Here is a 14,442-nt window from a genome sequence, read left to right on the forward strand (position 1 = left end):
TCCGCACTAATTGGGAGCGATGGCTAAATGATGGGGGAGATGGCTGTGGGGGAAGGTGGTCACCTGGTTAATGCTACTGGAGCAGACGCTTGGATGCCTTCCTCCTCCCAGAGGGGGAAGTTATCCTGTGCCGGGCAGGGCTGGGGTCTGGAGGCTGGCAGGGAGCAGATCAGGGTTAGGCAGCTTTTGGGCTGGACGGGAGAGGAGGAGATGGGGGACGTTTGGCTGGGGCATCTTGCTGGGCTCAGAATGGGCTTTTTCCCCATGGGTTTGGCTCCCCTCTGGCTCCGAGGCAGCTCCAAGCCTGCTCCCCGCGAGGGTGGATCCGAGTTTGGTGCAGAGCTGGGCACACACGGTGCAGGGCACCTCCCCGGGGTGCTCCTGGGGCACCGGCCGCCCTACGGCAATGCTCTGCAGGGATCCGCGTCCTCTGAGCATGGAACAGCCCTGCGCTGGCGTCCCCCGCTCGTGCTCAAAGCCACTGAATCAGGTGGGTCTGTCCTTGGGGCTTGAGGGATGTGGGTTCAAGCAGGGATGTGATGCAGAAGCGGGTGATAAGGGGACAGGAACCCGTCCCTGAGAAACCAGGAGGGCGCAGAGACCAGCACAGCCAGCTGAGGAGGAGGAGGGCCAGGTAATGGGTTTGCAGCAGCCTCCGTTGTCCAACATGCTCCCGCAGAGGAGCCGGCGATCAAACCTACGGGCCCAGAGATGCTCACCCTTGCTCCAGGCAGTGCGGTGGTTTCCCTGGCAGTGGGAAAAGAGCGGTCCCTGGCTTGGCTAGGCGATGCTGGGGAGGGGAGAAGGGTTTCTTGCCTGGTTAATGAAATCCCAGGGCTGTCACCTCTGCTTTTGGGAGGAGAGAGACAAGTCAAGGGAAAAGGAGGCTGATTCCCTGCTGAAATGTGGTTGTGTTTATGGGGAGAGGGAGGCTGGGGCAGCCTGGATTTATTCCCCTTGTAAAGGTCCCCGTAGCCTGCCGGGATGAAGCCAGGCTGAACCGTTAATGCTCCAGTGACTACAAGAGCAAGCCCTGGCTTTTGTCTCTGCCCGGGGGGCTCGCGTAGCTGTGAAGGAGGAGGCAGGCAGCTGCCCAAGCTCAGCCGGGCTCCAACTGCCTCGGGGACCGGTGGGACCAGCCCTGCCTGTGCCCTCGCAGCCTCTGCCCAGGGAGGCTGTCTGGGCTCCTGGCCTTCTGCGTGTCCGCCGGCTGCTCCTGAGCCCGCTTCCTGCCCCGGGGCAGAGCCCTGGAGATGTTCAGCCTCTCCCAGCCCAGCTGCGGGGCCAAGGGAGACCCCGTCGAAGGACGGAGGCGGCGAACGCAACCCTTAGTAGACGTCAGCGAAGCCACGCGGGACAGCATCGATCGAAACATGCAGCTCATCGGTCCCTGGATGGTCCTGGCGGGCGCTGGGCCACCTGGTGCTGCCCGGCGCTCCCATCCCTCTTTCCCCACCTCTTTCCTCCCCTTTTAGCCCAAGGGACGTCCTGGGGATGAGGGCTCAGTGGAGACGGTGAGCTGGAGACCAGTGATCCTATAGCGAGCATCTTCCTGGCTGTCCCTTGGCTCTAAACATCCTCGTCTGCCTCGATCGTCGGTGAGCAGCACGGAGGTGGGGGGAGAAGGATCCGTCCGGGAGGCGGCCACCCTGCCTTCGGCCCCGTGTCCCTGGGTTGTCGCCATCACCCTGCAGCCGTGGCACGGGTCGGCAGCACGGGAATTGAGCTGGGAAGGCGGCACGGGTGCTTGCGGGGACCTACAAAAGGGTGTAAAAAGGGGTGATGCATCCCTGCAAGGGGTGCGAAGGCTTTTCCCTCCTGCCTGGCCCCCGGAGCCGGTGGCGCTGCTCTGAGCACGAAGCGCTTCATCACACCTCTTCTGCCTCCAGTCCTCCCTCTGCCTGCTCCAAAACGTTCCCCAGCTGTGCGAGGCAGCACAGAGCGCCGCTTTTATCGCGCTGCCGGAGCCATAAATAACATTAAAAATGTGTTTTATTGTTTATAGATGAATAACAAACCCCCTGCAGACGGGGATGGGGTTGGGGGGGTGCTGCAGCCGGGCCGGCGATGGGGTGGCAGTGCCCGCCGCCGTCACCGACGGAGGGCAGCAAGGATGGAGCAGCCAAACGTGTCCCGGCGGAGGCCTCATTTATACAGCGGGAAACGGGCACGGGATGGCTAAAGACGACCCCGCAAAGCAACAGCTTTTGGTGTAGCGTCTTTTATCCCAGCAGATTCCCCACTCTTGGCTTTCCTCGATGTCCCTCCAGCTTGCTAAAGCGCTGGCGCTCGTGCGGTGCAGTGCGGCCGGTAGGGAGAGGTGCTCCTGGGCTTCGGCGTGACGCTTGCTTCACCGAGAAGCCCAAGTGCTGGCGAGGAGAAAGGTTTGGGGTGAAGCTTCGAGGGCGGATCGAGTCTTGCGGAGGGATTTTGGCGGCTGGTTTGCCCCGGCGGGAGGCAAATTCCCCCTGGGGAAGGGCTCGCTACCCCCTGAAATGACCGGATACGCTGAGCTCATGAGCTGCAGCTTGCGGCGGTGCGTGCACCGACGGCTCAGTGCCTGCGCTCTTCCCCTGCGGCAAAGTCGGAGGTGCTTCGCCTGCCCCTCCAGCAAGTCTAACTGAGGAGCCGCTAGCCAGGCTCGAGTCGAGGCCGGGATGTGAGACCCGACCCCAAAGCCAAGGGCTGGAGCCCGTCGGGGCAGCGAGGGCCCGCTGAAACGGCCGGCTCGGGAAAGGGGGTTCGGAAACGGCCTCGCGCTGCTGCCTCGGGGCTGGGGGGAGCCAACACCCCACCAAAGCACCCGGGGGGGCTGCATCGTCCACGGGAGGCAAATCGGCTGCAAACCTCCGGGTGAGACGGGCCCCTTCTGCCAACGTCGCTCTGCCCTGGGCTCAAACCCCTTTGGGGGCTCGTTTTGGAGGGTCTCGACCTGCCCAGCTCCCCTTTACCCAGCTCTTGATCTCCTCCCAGGGTCAGGCGGGCTGAGGACCAGCCCGGGGTGCAGATGGGTCCCCACCAGCCCCTCACTTCGTTTCGACGCCAGCAGGAAGGTGGCAAAGAGGTGCTGGAGTGGGATGAACGTGGGGGGACGGGGAAAGCCGGGCGACCCACGTTTCTCCCCCAGTTGCCCCGCTCGAGACCCTTCCCCTCGGTCTCCCAGTCCCGGCAGGGCAGGCTCGCTGGGGCATCCTCGACGCCGAGGGAAGGAGAAAGCGGCAGGGAGGACGGGCACCGGGGGACACGGGTCTGCGCCCCAGGGAGCCGCGAGTCCCCGTCTCGGCCCCTTTCCCGCGGGGATCACGTCCAGCTGAGCAGGCTGGTCGGCTCTTTGCCTTTCACCCGCAGCGTCACCAGGGCAGGCGACTTGTACTCGTTTTCCGGCGTCGCGTCGAAGGGGTGGGTGCCCAGGGAGGGGTGCAGGCCGTGCAGGGGGTAGAGGCTGTTGATGCCGGGGTGGTGGCCAGGTGAACCGGGGATGCCCACGAAGCCGCCGATGTTGCTGTGAGCGTGGGGGTACGGAGACATGCAGGGGGACGGGATGCTCTCGGGGGCCACGAGGCAGGGACTGGCTGGGCTGCCGGAGCTTGGCCACAGGTTATTCTGCAACTGAAAAAAAGGAAAAAAAAAAAAACCCATGTGCAGCAGGGAGGCTGGGTTAGGCTGGATGAGGCTGGGGACCGCACCGCCCCTCCACGGGGTGCATCCAGGGCTGCTGTTGCTTTGTTTTAATGACCTGGGGCAGGGGGGAATTACCCTGATTGAAATGCTTTTTATTTATTTATTTATTTTGCACGCAAGCTTTCCGCTTTGGGAGCGTTCACACGATCCGAATCGTACGGCCTCCTTGCAGACGGCACAGGGGAGCATCAAGCAGCTGTGCTAAGCCCCTCTCCTCAAAGCCGTTGCCTCTGAGAAGGAAAGCCTTTGCATTCAACCGCTGCATGTAACCCTGAGCAATGGGAGGGGAAGCTTGGGCAAGTGCAATTTTTGGTTTTTTTTTTTTTTGTTTTTCTCCACATTTTAGTCACGTTCCCCAGCGCCTAACAGAGCGTGGCTGGCCGGTCCCCAAGCAGCGGTTGCCTGGGACGCCGTCAGACCCGCTCTCTCCTGGAAACACCCCCTTGGAGCCTGCTCGCCCGCCTGAAAACTAAGCGGCAGAAAATCAACTAGGAGAACGGCTAAAGCTGCCCGGAGATGCATGCATGCATGCCCTGCACCGCAGCCCTGGGGACGCCCGGCAGACCTGGCTCCTCGTGCGGCTGCCAGAGCCAGCCCAGCCGCGGTGAAATACCCTGAGCGGAGCCAAGGAGCTGGGGAAACGCAGCAGCGCCAGGGGCTTAACCAGCCCCGGCACTGCCGCGCTGTTTGGCTGAGCACGTGCAAGCGGCCGGCCTTGGAGGGACGGCCACGGCCGACGAAGCCCGACGGGGGTTGGAGCGCCGCGCTTGCACGGGGCGACCCCAAGACTTGCTCCGAGGGGCGCGTTCCTGGGAGGGACGTACAGCGGCGTCTAGTGAAACGTGATGCTGCATCTCTCCTCCTTTTCCACCCGGGGCCGCCGCCTCTCCTCTATCCCCCTGGGTCTTGCTGCAATCCCTCCGTGGGTCTTAAGCGGGGTTTTTGCCCTGTGGCAGGGCGGACGTAACGGCAGAGCCGTGCCACGGGCTCGGCTGGGGCTGGGCATAAGCGGGCAGCTGGGGTTAGCGCCGTGGGGGGGGGGGCGGCGAGCGGCCAGGACCCCCGTGCCGTGCCACCAGCCTCGGTACCTGCAGCTGCTTGGTGGCCCCGGGCAGGACAACGCCGTGGCAGGGAGCCGCTAAGGGGCTTCTCACCTGCTGGATTTTGCCGTAGCGCTCCCGTTTCCGCCACTTGGCCCGTCGGTTCTGGAACCAGACCTGGAGGGAAGGCAAGAGCCCGCAGTGAGCGATCTCTACTCGCCCCCCCCCCCGCCCCGGTGCCCCGAGCAAGACGGACAGCTGTCAATCCAATCTCAAGATGGCCCTCCCAGCGGGAAAGGAGCCCTAATGCGACCGACCGCAGCTGGTTCCCCCAGCACCCCTCCGCTCCCCTATCAGATCTGCAGCTGGGGCGGTGAATGGCGAAAACTCCCCTCGGGTGCAGGCCTTTTCCTTTAGCAAAGAGCAGAAATCTCTCCTCTTTCTTGGAAAATACGCAGTGCTGCTTATTCTCTCTCCCATGCTCCGGGCCTCGTTCGCCAAAGGCTTCGACGCGGGACGAGGCTCTTTCTCCGTGCTGCTGGATGGGGCCGCGGGGTGGCGATGGGACCAGCAGCATCTCCCTGGGGTCCCGGAGGGGAGGCTGCAGTGCCAGGATGGCAGCCACGGGGGGGGGGGGGGGGCCGGTGTCTCAAAGTTGTCGATAATTTTATCTAAACCCACCCCAAACGGCAGCTCAGAGGCCGTGGGGGGCCGGACCCCGGCGCTGGCCGGCCCCTTGGTGCAGTGGCTGGATGCAGCCAGGGCCGCTGGCGTCGCCACCCAGCTGTGCGGTCCGAGCCCCCTTGCCTCGTGCTCCCTTCGTTATCCACCCGCCTTTGCTTTTTCCCCCCCCTGCTGGGCGCCCCCTCTCCGAGCCGGCTCCGCTGCCGTTTTCCAGCCGAGAGCCTCAAACCACATGGAAACGCCTCTGGAAAGAGCTCCGCTCGCCTGACGCAAGCGCGGTGCCAGCAGAGCCAGGGCCGGTGCGAGAGCGCTGGGCGGCCTCAGTCGGCCCCGCAAGGGAAGTCCCCGTCCTGGGCTGCGCCCCCCTGGGCCCCATCCCCGGGGACCCCTTTCGCTGGGTGCAGGGCTGCTCCGTAGCTCCAGTGTGTCGCTGTTCCCGGGCCGGATGCAGCCATGTGCTATGGTTTGGTGCAGGGAGGGAGGCTGGCGGGGGGATGTGGTGGCGGGGGGGAATGTGTGGCCTGTTGCATGCAATCACATGAGGGGAGTTTGGTGGGGAGCTGAAAGCAGCCTCCCAAATTTTTGCCGCTCTTGGCAGTGGATCTGCCTCCTGGATGTTGCAGATGAGGTGATGGGAGGACGCCGGGCTCTGGGCCTTGGGACTACGGCTGCATCTGGGGCAGCCCCAGATGCGTTTCTGAGCACTCGGCTCAGGGCTGGCCACGAGCAAAGGAGGAACTGGAGAGAGGTCAGAGGGGCAGCCAGGGCTCCGGACCCCCACGGCGGTGGGGTAAGCGAGCGCTGGGGCTGGGATTTCCTCCCTAGAGCTCAGAGGCTTAGCAAAATCCTCCCTCAAGCAACAGTTTCTAACTCAGCATCATGTCCTCATTCCCCGCGCTCTCCTAGGATGGAGGCAAAAGCATCCTCCAGCCCGACGTCAACCCAGCCTGCTGCAGCTCTGCTAGCACAACCCACGGCACACGTGCCACTAATGAGATGCCAGAGGCTGATCTGCAGACTTGGGAACCTCGGGATGTGAGCTTTTACCTGCACCCTGGCTTCGGTCAGGTCTGTCCGAAGGGCCAGCTGCTCCCGTGCATAAACGTCTGGGTAATGTGTCTTCTGGAAGACCTTTTCCAGCTCCTCCAGCTGGAACGTGCTGAAGGTCGTCCGGTTCCTCCTCTTCTTGTTCTTGCTCTTCCCTGGTGCCAGGGGCTCAGCAAGCTCGGGGGCCCCATCATCTCGCAGGCCACCCAGGGGTGCTGCCAGTGAGCCGCTGAGCTCTGCCGTGACTTTCAAGGGGCCATGGCAGGCTGCGGGCACGGGCTGGCACCCAGGTTTGCATCCCTTCTCGCTCCCTGCAGGGCAAGATGCACAGGAGGGGGTGGCGTTAATGAAGCAAAGAGCCTGCCTTGCCCACAGACCTGGCCGGTAGTCATAAACCATCCCCCCAAAATGCACGTGTGGCACCCAGCGTGCAGGGAGGGGCTCCCTGCCAGGGGACCTCAAAGCCCGCAGGGTGGGCAGATGCTGGTAGGACAGGAGTTGGTGATGGGGAGGCAGCACTGGCAGAGGACAGAGAAAGGCGAGCGCCACGCGCACCAGCGCGGGATGGTCTTCCACGGGGAGCTTCTCCCAGCTCCACTCATCTTTCCTCCCTTTTCCTTTCCAGCATGGGCTGGTGCCTCCACCCTGCTCAGCTGTGTCTAGGGTGGAGACATCAGATCCACCAGTAACCCCAAGAAGTCCCGGACTTGGACTGCATCCAGGCCCCCCAGAGCTGGGCTCGGTTCGGAGCGGGGCACAGGCACAGCAGGGCTCGACCCATTCCAACGCGCCTGACGGCCGGCCGCCTCTGCCCGCCCCGCGCCAGCGTTTCCCTACAGCTATAACTCTCAGGAAACCATTTGGAAAGAAGGAGAAAAAAAAAAATCCCAGCACTGAAAGAGATCCCGCTCCATCTGGACAGCCCCTCTGGGAAGAGCGTCCTTTCCCCACCCTCCTGCAAGGCCTCCGACAAGGGATCCAGAGCAAAAAATTTGGGTTATTTCCCCCCCTCCCCTCACTGCTGCTTCTCTGGGGCGTCTCATGAAACGGGTTCAAGGAAATAAATCCCTGCCGTGCCTTTTAAGAGCAGCCGGGCTTGCCTTTGGCACCAGCACCCAGGGAGAGTTTTTCCCTCCCTGTGCGAGGGGGCACGGGAGCAGCGCGGGGGACGCAGGGAGCTCAGCAAAGCCAAGCGGACTCGGATCGAGGTCCGGGTGCTGTTAGCTCCCTGGAGGAGCCAAACAGAGCAGCCAGGCCTGCCCTGGCGCAGAGGGTAAAACACAGCAGAGATCCAATGCACGGAGCGGGAGAGCTTGGGGTCCTCCAGCAGCCTGGGAGGGGAACAGGGGCTTCATGCAGGAAGGAAACAAGCCAAAAATCCGGTTTTCTGCCCTGGTTTCACCCTTCTGGGGCACTAGCTCTGGCGACTGGGGCTTGCAGCAGGTGGAGACCACCAGCCCCCTTCCCCAGCCTTCGTCTCCGCAGAGGCGCCGGAGCAGGATCAGGCCTGCCGCCAAGCCCTGGGGACCACACAGCGCTTCAAGGCTGTTTCTCCAGCCCTTCTCTCCTGGCAAGGGAGGAAATTGCCTCCTTTGGGACCATTCCTCCTTCCCGGCCCGTTACCATCACATCCCTGCGGACCGGAGCCGCCACCCCGGGGGGGACCAGGTCCCCTGGCCCTACACCCCGCTGCGACGATCAGCCCCCAAAGCGGCCTTTTTCCAGACTTTGCTCTTTCGTTTTCAGTTGTTTCCTAATTAAGGCAATTTGGGGTTACTATGTGCAGCCGAGAGCTGAAGTGCAGCTGCTTTGGATTAACGGGAAAACGTTATCTCGGGGTGGGTTTCAGGAGTGAGGGCTCCCTTCGCTGTCGGGACCGACCCGTCTCCGCGCCCCGGCGGTGGGTAATGGCAGAGAAACCGTGGCCGCTTTGCCCTTTCCTCCCCGTTTTTGCTTTCTGAAGGGCTCGGCCGGGCTGGCCTCGGGTTAGAGCCGGGCCAGGGGATTTTAACGATAAAAATAATTGAGCTGAGCCGATCCCGGAGCAAAGACAAAAACAAGTAATGACCAAAAACAAACAAACAAACAAACAAAAAAATCCAAAGCGAAGAAGAATGAAAGAAAAACCCGATGCACAAATTAGTCCGAAAAATCCGTTGGGTGTGTGTGTGTGTGTGTGTGTGTGTGTTTTTTCTCCCCCCGCGCCGCATTTCCGAGCGACCCGCGAGTTTCGGCGTTGGAGACAAATAAATAAATGGCCAGAAAGAAGGAAAAAGCAGGAAGGGAGCAGGATACGGGCATGTAGCTAAATAAACACAGAATCGCAAGGGGACAAAGAGGATGGGAAAAAGGAAGATACAGCTAATCTCCCCCCACACCCCAAACCGACACCCCCTAAAAGATTTTGTGGCGCTGGTGAAGTTAGCAGCTGGGGAACAGCTGTATAATTATTAGGTTAAACGGGAGGGGAGAGGAGACCTCAAAGGGATCACTATCGAAGGGACGGGGGCACGGAGCGGGCTCTCCCGCTCCCGACAACCGCCGGAGAAAACGGAGTCGCCGCAAACGAAATCCGCTCCCCGCGGGCGCCCATCGCCGCGGCCGCGGGGCTCAGGCAGCAGGTAAACGCGGCCCCGGCCCCGGCCGGGCTGCAGCGGGGCGGAGGCGGCCGGTGCCTCCGGGCTCCCCGGCGCCGTCGCTACCTGCTTTCGGCCGCTCTGCCGAGCCGGGCCCGCCTGGCTCCCGCTACCCGTTTTTTTTTTTTTTTAATATTAAAAAGCAGCGGGGGGAATAAAAAGCCCGTGGGAAGGGCGAGCTGCCCCGGGGCGCGGGTCGGGCCGGGGAGCCGAGCCGAGCCCGGGGCGAGGCGGCGGCCGGAGCCCTCGACGGCCTCGTCCGGGAGGGCGAGTGCGAGGCGGAGGGAGCGGGCACGGCCGGGGCCGGCGGCCGCGCTTGCGGCGGGATGTTGCACGAGCGACGGAGAAAGGGAAACGGCGGTGAAGGTGGCCGGGAAGCGCCGCGGCCGGGTGAGAGGCGGCGGGGAAAGGGGAGCAGAGCCCGGAGCCCCGTCTGCTGCCGGCGGCGCTGGACGCGCCTTTCCAGCCTCCTCCGCCGAGGCCCGGAGACGTTTTCCGCCCCGTTCCCCGGCCGGTAACGGGCTCCCTGCCCGTCGGGAATCGCTGCTCCTTCAGCCGGGGAGACGCGGTGCCGGGCAAAAGCCGGGGTGAGTCCGCCGCTGTCCCGACAGTCGCGACAGCAGGGTGCGCGGCGGCCGCCGGCCCGAGTGTCTCTCGCATCTCTTTTTCTCCCTTTTTTTCTGCCTTTTTTCCTCCCTTCCGAGCTGGGGGGGGGGGGGGGGGACGAGCCGTGCAGCGCCTCGCAGACGGCGGCCCCGGGGAGCCCGGCAGCCCCGGCACCGTGCGCGCCCGGCCGCGCCGCCCGGGCCCCGCCGGCCCCCCTCGGGCACCGGCGCCTCCGCGCTCCCGGGGATGCTCGGCGCCTCCCGGCGGCTGCCCCGGGCCGCTGGGGCCGCGTCGCGACAGCGGTCGGCGACAGGGTGGCTTAGGGAGGGGGTGGGGGGGGGTTGGGGACCGTGGCACGGTGAGGACGTGCCCTGTCTCGGGAGGCCCCGGTGGGCACCCGGGCAGGCGACAGAGCCGAGACCCTGCGGGGCAGCCCTAGTGCAGTGTCCCGGACGCTCCCGTGCCCCTCGCAGGCTCCGAGGGGGCTCTGCCTCCCCTCGCGGTGCTGGGTGGCAGGATCAGGCCCTCCCTGTGCCGGTCTGGCCCCTGCTTTGCCTCTGGGGGTGGCCGCCCCTGCAAAGCAGGGAGCAGAAAGGCAGGAGAGAGAAAGGAAGAAAGAAAAGCAGAAAGGGGCAGGGAGGGGGTGGCAGCCCCCCAGATCCCCCCAACATCCACCCTGCCGCTTGCCCTGGTACCTGCAGCGCTGGCGGGGTAGAAGGGCTTCCCGTTGATGGCCACGGCGAGGGGGCCCGGCCTGGCGGTCCCCAGGTACCGGAGCTCTGCCTTGTCCGGGGGGCCGTGGGCCAGGCGGGGGCTGAGCGGTGGCGGGTGCTGGGGGGGTCCCAGCAGGCCGGCCCCGAAGGTGCCAGGGGCTTGCGGCGGCCCCGGTGGGATCCCGGCCCGGCGGCCCGGGGCGAAGGCCGGGCAGCCCTGTGCCTCCATGCCGCAGGTTGGAGGGTCCTGGGCGGCCGGCGGGGAGAGGATTTTGTGCGAGGCCGGGGAGGAGGGGGATGGTGCTGATGTGAAGGGAGGGATCACCAGTCCCCCCCCTCCCTGACACACACACACGCACACCCCAGCCTGCTTCCACCACCCCACAGCCAGTCACGTGCGTCCTCCCATCTACTTTATTAACCCTCTAATCCCAGTTCCCCCCCACCACCCCAGCCCCAGACGAGGACGCCTGGGTCCCTTTCCCGGCGGCTGGACAGCAGAAGTGCCCTCCACCTTTAAGGCAGGGGCTGCGTGGGGAGTCCTAGTCCTCCCCTCCCGCCTCTCCCCAGTGTCTCTGAGCTACAGGAAATGCCCAGGGCCCTTCCTTGATTTAAAGCTTCATCCCCAACTGCTACAAGCAGCTAGAAATCCCAGGCAGGGAGAGAAATCTCCTTCTTTCCTTGATCTTTAGAGAGACCCTCTGGCATTTTTCCCCTTTCCAAGCTATTGGGACCCATGGGTGTGTGGCTTTTCCCTCCCCGTGGCTGTGCTGAGGCCTGGACAGGTTGTTTCGAGGATGAATGTGACCCTGAGAAATGGGATCCGGGCTACGCGGGGCTCCGTTGGCAGGACCCTCTGCGCAAGGGCCGGGCTGCGTCTTCTCGGCCCTCCCTCGCTCCGGCTTGCGCGGATGCCTCTGAGCTCGAGCCCAGCCAAGGGGTGGGCAGCGGCCGCGGCTCCCCGGCCTTGTGCTTTCTGCTGCTCCTGCTACGGAGGCGCTTTTTGCAGCGCTCCCAGCTTGTCCTGGCTCTCTGCGCTAGCTCCAGTGTTTTGCAAAGGTCCGGCCTGCCCTGGCTCTTCCGCCAGCCCCTGTCGCCCAGCTCCTTCCTGGGCTGGAGACGCGCAGGGACGGAGAGGGGAGATCTCCCCTGCCAGCCCCACGGCAAAGGGGCTGCTGTTGGCTTCGTGCACGGAGGGCGCTAGGATTTTGGCCCAGCCCCTGCGTGCACTGGGGGGGGGGTCGTATCCTGCTCCGGTGCGTGCAGACCTAGGACCTCTGGATTCAGTCTGGGTGGACGGGCTGCGTTTGGCTTTTGCAGCGATGGCGTTTGTGTGTGTGTGGGGGGGGGGACGCCAAGGAGGGGAAATCAGAGCTCACCTGAATGTTTGTTTCGTTTTTTTTTTTTTGCTCCTCTGCACCGATCCGCTTTGGATCCACTTGCTTCAGAAGGAGTAAGGGGGCAGCGGGGAAGCGAGGCCGCGGGAACCTCCCCTTCAAGGCAGCAGCGCTGCTGACCGCCAACCCCGACTGCCTCTGGCTTTTTCGGCAGCTCTCTTTGCACTGGGGACACCTCTCCCTGCAGCCTTTCCAGGGCTGGGGTATTTTGCTCTGTTATTAAACAGCTCGGGGAGGGGGGTTTAAGTGCAAAATGATTGGGGGCAGCTTTGGAAATTCAAAGACTTGGTGTTACAGTGGAAAAGATCAATGTCAAAGCAGGGAATAGATAACAGATGCAGAGAAATGAGCACCTATCTAGGCAGAGAGATGCTATTTTACACCTCCATTTGCTGTTATCCCTAATGCATGACATAGACCCTGAGTTTCACTGATCCTAGGACATCGCTTAGATCTAGGGGGAAAACAAAAACTGCAGGTATTTTTTGACAGACTGAAAGTCGTCGGTGTTTTGGCGATGTTGGGATAGCAACAGCCTGGATCGGATTCTGATTTCCCCCCTTCCTTCTTCTCTTCGCAAGAGCCCGGCTCTGCTGCAGCCCCATCCCCTCCCTCTGCAAACTTGCTCCGGTGGTGCAAAACCCTGGGGAGATACCTGGAGAAGCAGGCTGGCACGCGCCGGGGAGTGATGCTGGCCAGTCTCCCCGCTGCTAATTGCGGTCTGTCTCCTTGTTAATTACTCCCTCCCCTCTTCCCATGCCCCTCTGCTCTGCTGTCTGGGGACAAGGTGGGAGACAGGGACAGCCCATCCCTCGCGGGGCATCCGGGCTGGAAGTGCAGGGGCCGAACAGAATCGGAGCAGCAAAATCGGAGGCGGAGGAGGGCCAGTACTATTTAACGTATGATGTTAAATAGTGGAACAATAGTATAATGCCAACCGTTAAATAATGTCCTGCAGCTCGGTGTCACCTTTTTTCCTGGGCTTGGCTAGTGCAGGGATGTTTTGTTATCCCAGGGGTGGTGCAAACAGGAAATAAAAAGGGTCTTGCTTTGAAGAGCTTGTGATAAAAGTATAATGTAATCCTTATGTCGTGACAGCAGTTATGGGATTGGTACAGCCTTGTCAGGTCATTGCAAAAAGCAGCGTTATCGCAAGGGTTCGCAGCACGGTGTGTTGTAAATCACGGCGTGGCGCAGGCTGAATGTTCCAGCAACCAGCCGGGGGAGAAGCGCTTGCAAAAAAAATAGTCGCTGGATTGTAGCGCTGGGCTCAGGCTCGTTCTAGCAGAGTCCCTGCGAGCCCGTCCCAGCCTTCGCCGGAGGCTGGCTCTGCGAATGCAGCTCGAGCCCGGCCACGTCCCCTGTCAACCCAGTGTCCCCTCCTCGCCCGCCCTTCCAGCGCCCACGACGGTCCCCTCCGAGTCCTGCTCTGCCCACAGCCCTCTCCCAACACTTTCCCTTCCCAGCAGCTGGCGTTGCTGAGATTTTTCCCTTTCAGACTGTCCGTGGCTCGCTGCATGTTGTAAATTATTGCTAAATGGGGACTATAAGTCCTCTGGCACGCAACAAGTCATTAAGTATTATTAAGCATAGCATAACTCCTGTAAAGGCTTATTGGTTTCGGTGTACCTCTCCAAGTTTTACTGCTGGCATTTAAAGGCTTTTAATAGCAGAGGGATGAGTCCAGCCGTGTGCGCCTTTGGTGCGGAGGGGGAGCGTCGGGGCTTTGCGGGAGCGTAACTGGGGATGAGTCAGGGACAGGCAGGATGGTTTGGGATGTGCTGTCTTTCCGGGCCGGAGCCCATCGCTGCCCTCCGCCCGGGGTTTTCGTATGTGTAAAGGCAGGACGCGGTATGTCAGCATCGCGGTTTGGTGGATGGGTGCGTGGGGATGCGGAGGGGAAAAGGGGGAGCGCAGCGCGGGCGCTTCTTGGGTCTCTCCTTGGCTCGGCCCCTCGTGCCGTGTGCGGACGGCAGGATGGGACCGAACGGGGAGAGGAAGGTCACCACAGACCGTGGCGCTCCTGGGGCTGCCCAGGGCTTGCTGGCCGACACGCGTGGCCGTTTGTCGCAAACCAGATCTGTTTGACATGGCTGCAAGGCAAAGTACGGCTTGTTCTGTTCTTGGGCTGAAATGACTTGTGCCCCAGTTTTGTTTAATTGCACATCCCGCCAAACGAAGCACGGCAAGAGGTCTGCAAAGTGCACTGGGAGGACCGCACTGGGACTTTGTGCGTGCAAACGTTTTCTGTTTTCAGCTTCTCTCTTGCTTACTGGGAGGAGGATTTTTTTTCTCCTCTTAAAATCCCCTTGGCTTGTCCAAATGGGATGCTCAAACACTGACACCACCTCAGAGCACTGCCCCTCTCCCTCAGTCAGGATCACGGGATGTCACTGAAGAGCTCGGCAGGCATCCGGGAGGCTTTGCATAGTTTTGTGGCTTGGAGGAAGATCCCTGCATAACCAAGACCTGCAAAGCTGCCAAGAGTTTTGGAAACGTTCTCAAGGCAAGGAGCAGTCCCTAACCCCCAGGACCAGGAATGGGATCTTCCTGCTCCAAGGACACGTTTTCTGTCCCTGCCTCCCGTGGGATTTCTGGTCCATTCCTCCGAAGGTGCTGGGCTCCCCCAGCCCCATCA

The 14,442-nt window shown here is 62.5% G+C and overlaps 1 protein-coding gene across 2 annotated transcripts; it reads right to left on the minus strand.

Moving 5' to 3' along the window:
- Positions 1–1,976: 1,976 nt before the first annotated feature.
- Positions 1,977–10,760, minus strand: ALX3 (ALX homeobox 3). 2 transcript variants are annotated; one of them, XM_068918369.1, is made up of 4 exons: positions 10,390–10,760; positions 6,453–6,763; positions 4,770–4,898; positions 1,977–3,609 (listed from the first exon to the last, which is right to left on the minus strand). In XM_068918369.1, the coding sequence occupies exons 1-4, from the start codon at positions 10,634–10,636 to the stop codon at positions 3,301–3,303; spliced, it is 996 nt and encodes a 331-aa protein (XP_068774470.1). In that variant the 5' UTR covers positions 10,637–10,760; the 3' UTR covers positions 1,977–3,300. The 2 variants fall into 2 exon arrangements, with proteins under 2 accessions (XP_068774470.1, XP_068774471.1); XM_068918370.1 differs by having other exon boundaries at positions 3,212–3,609; positions 4,836–4,898; positions 10,390–10,651.
- Between the last annotated feature and the right edge of the window lie 3,682 nt (positions 10,761–14,442).

This window comes from Struthio camelus, chromosome 24 (genome assembly GCF_040807025.1).
Source record: "Struthio camelus isolate bStrCam1 chromosome 24, bStrCam1.hap1, whole genome shotgun sequence".
In the NCBI taxonomy this organism is placed as follows: domain Eukaryota; kingdom Metazoa; phylum Chordata; class Aves; order Struthioniformes; family Struthionidae; genus Struthio; species Struthio camelus.

What these genes read in the sequence shown, in the direction of transcription:
- ALX3 (XM_068918369.1), bottom strand. Translation starts at nt 10,636, where the DNA reads ATGGAGGCACAGGGCTGCCCGGCCTTCGCCCCGGGCCGCCGGGCCGGG. An exon ending in TGACCGAAGCCAGGGTGCAG is followed by an intron (nt 4,899 to 6,452) that starts GTAAAAGCTCAC and finishes CCTTCCCTCCAG; the next exon opens with GTCTGGTTCCAGAACCGACG. An exon ending in GGGCCACCAAGCAGCTGCAG is followed by an intron (nt 3,610 to 4,769) that starts GTACCGAGGCTG and finishes CCTTTTTTTCAG; the next exon opens with TTGCAGAATAACCTGTGGCC.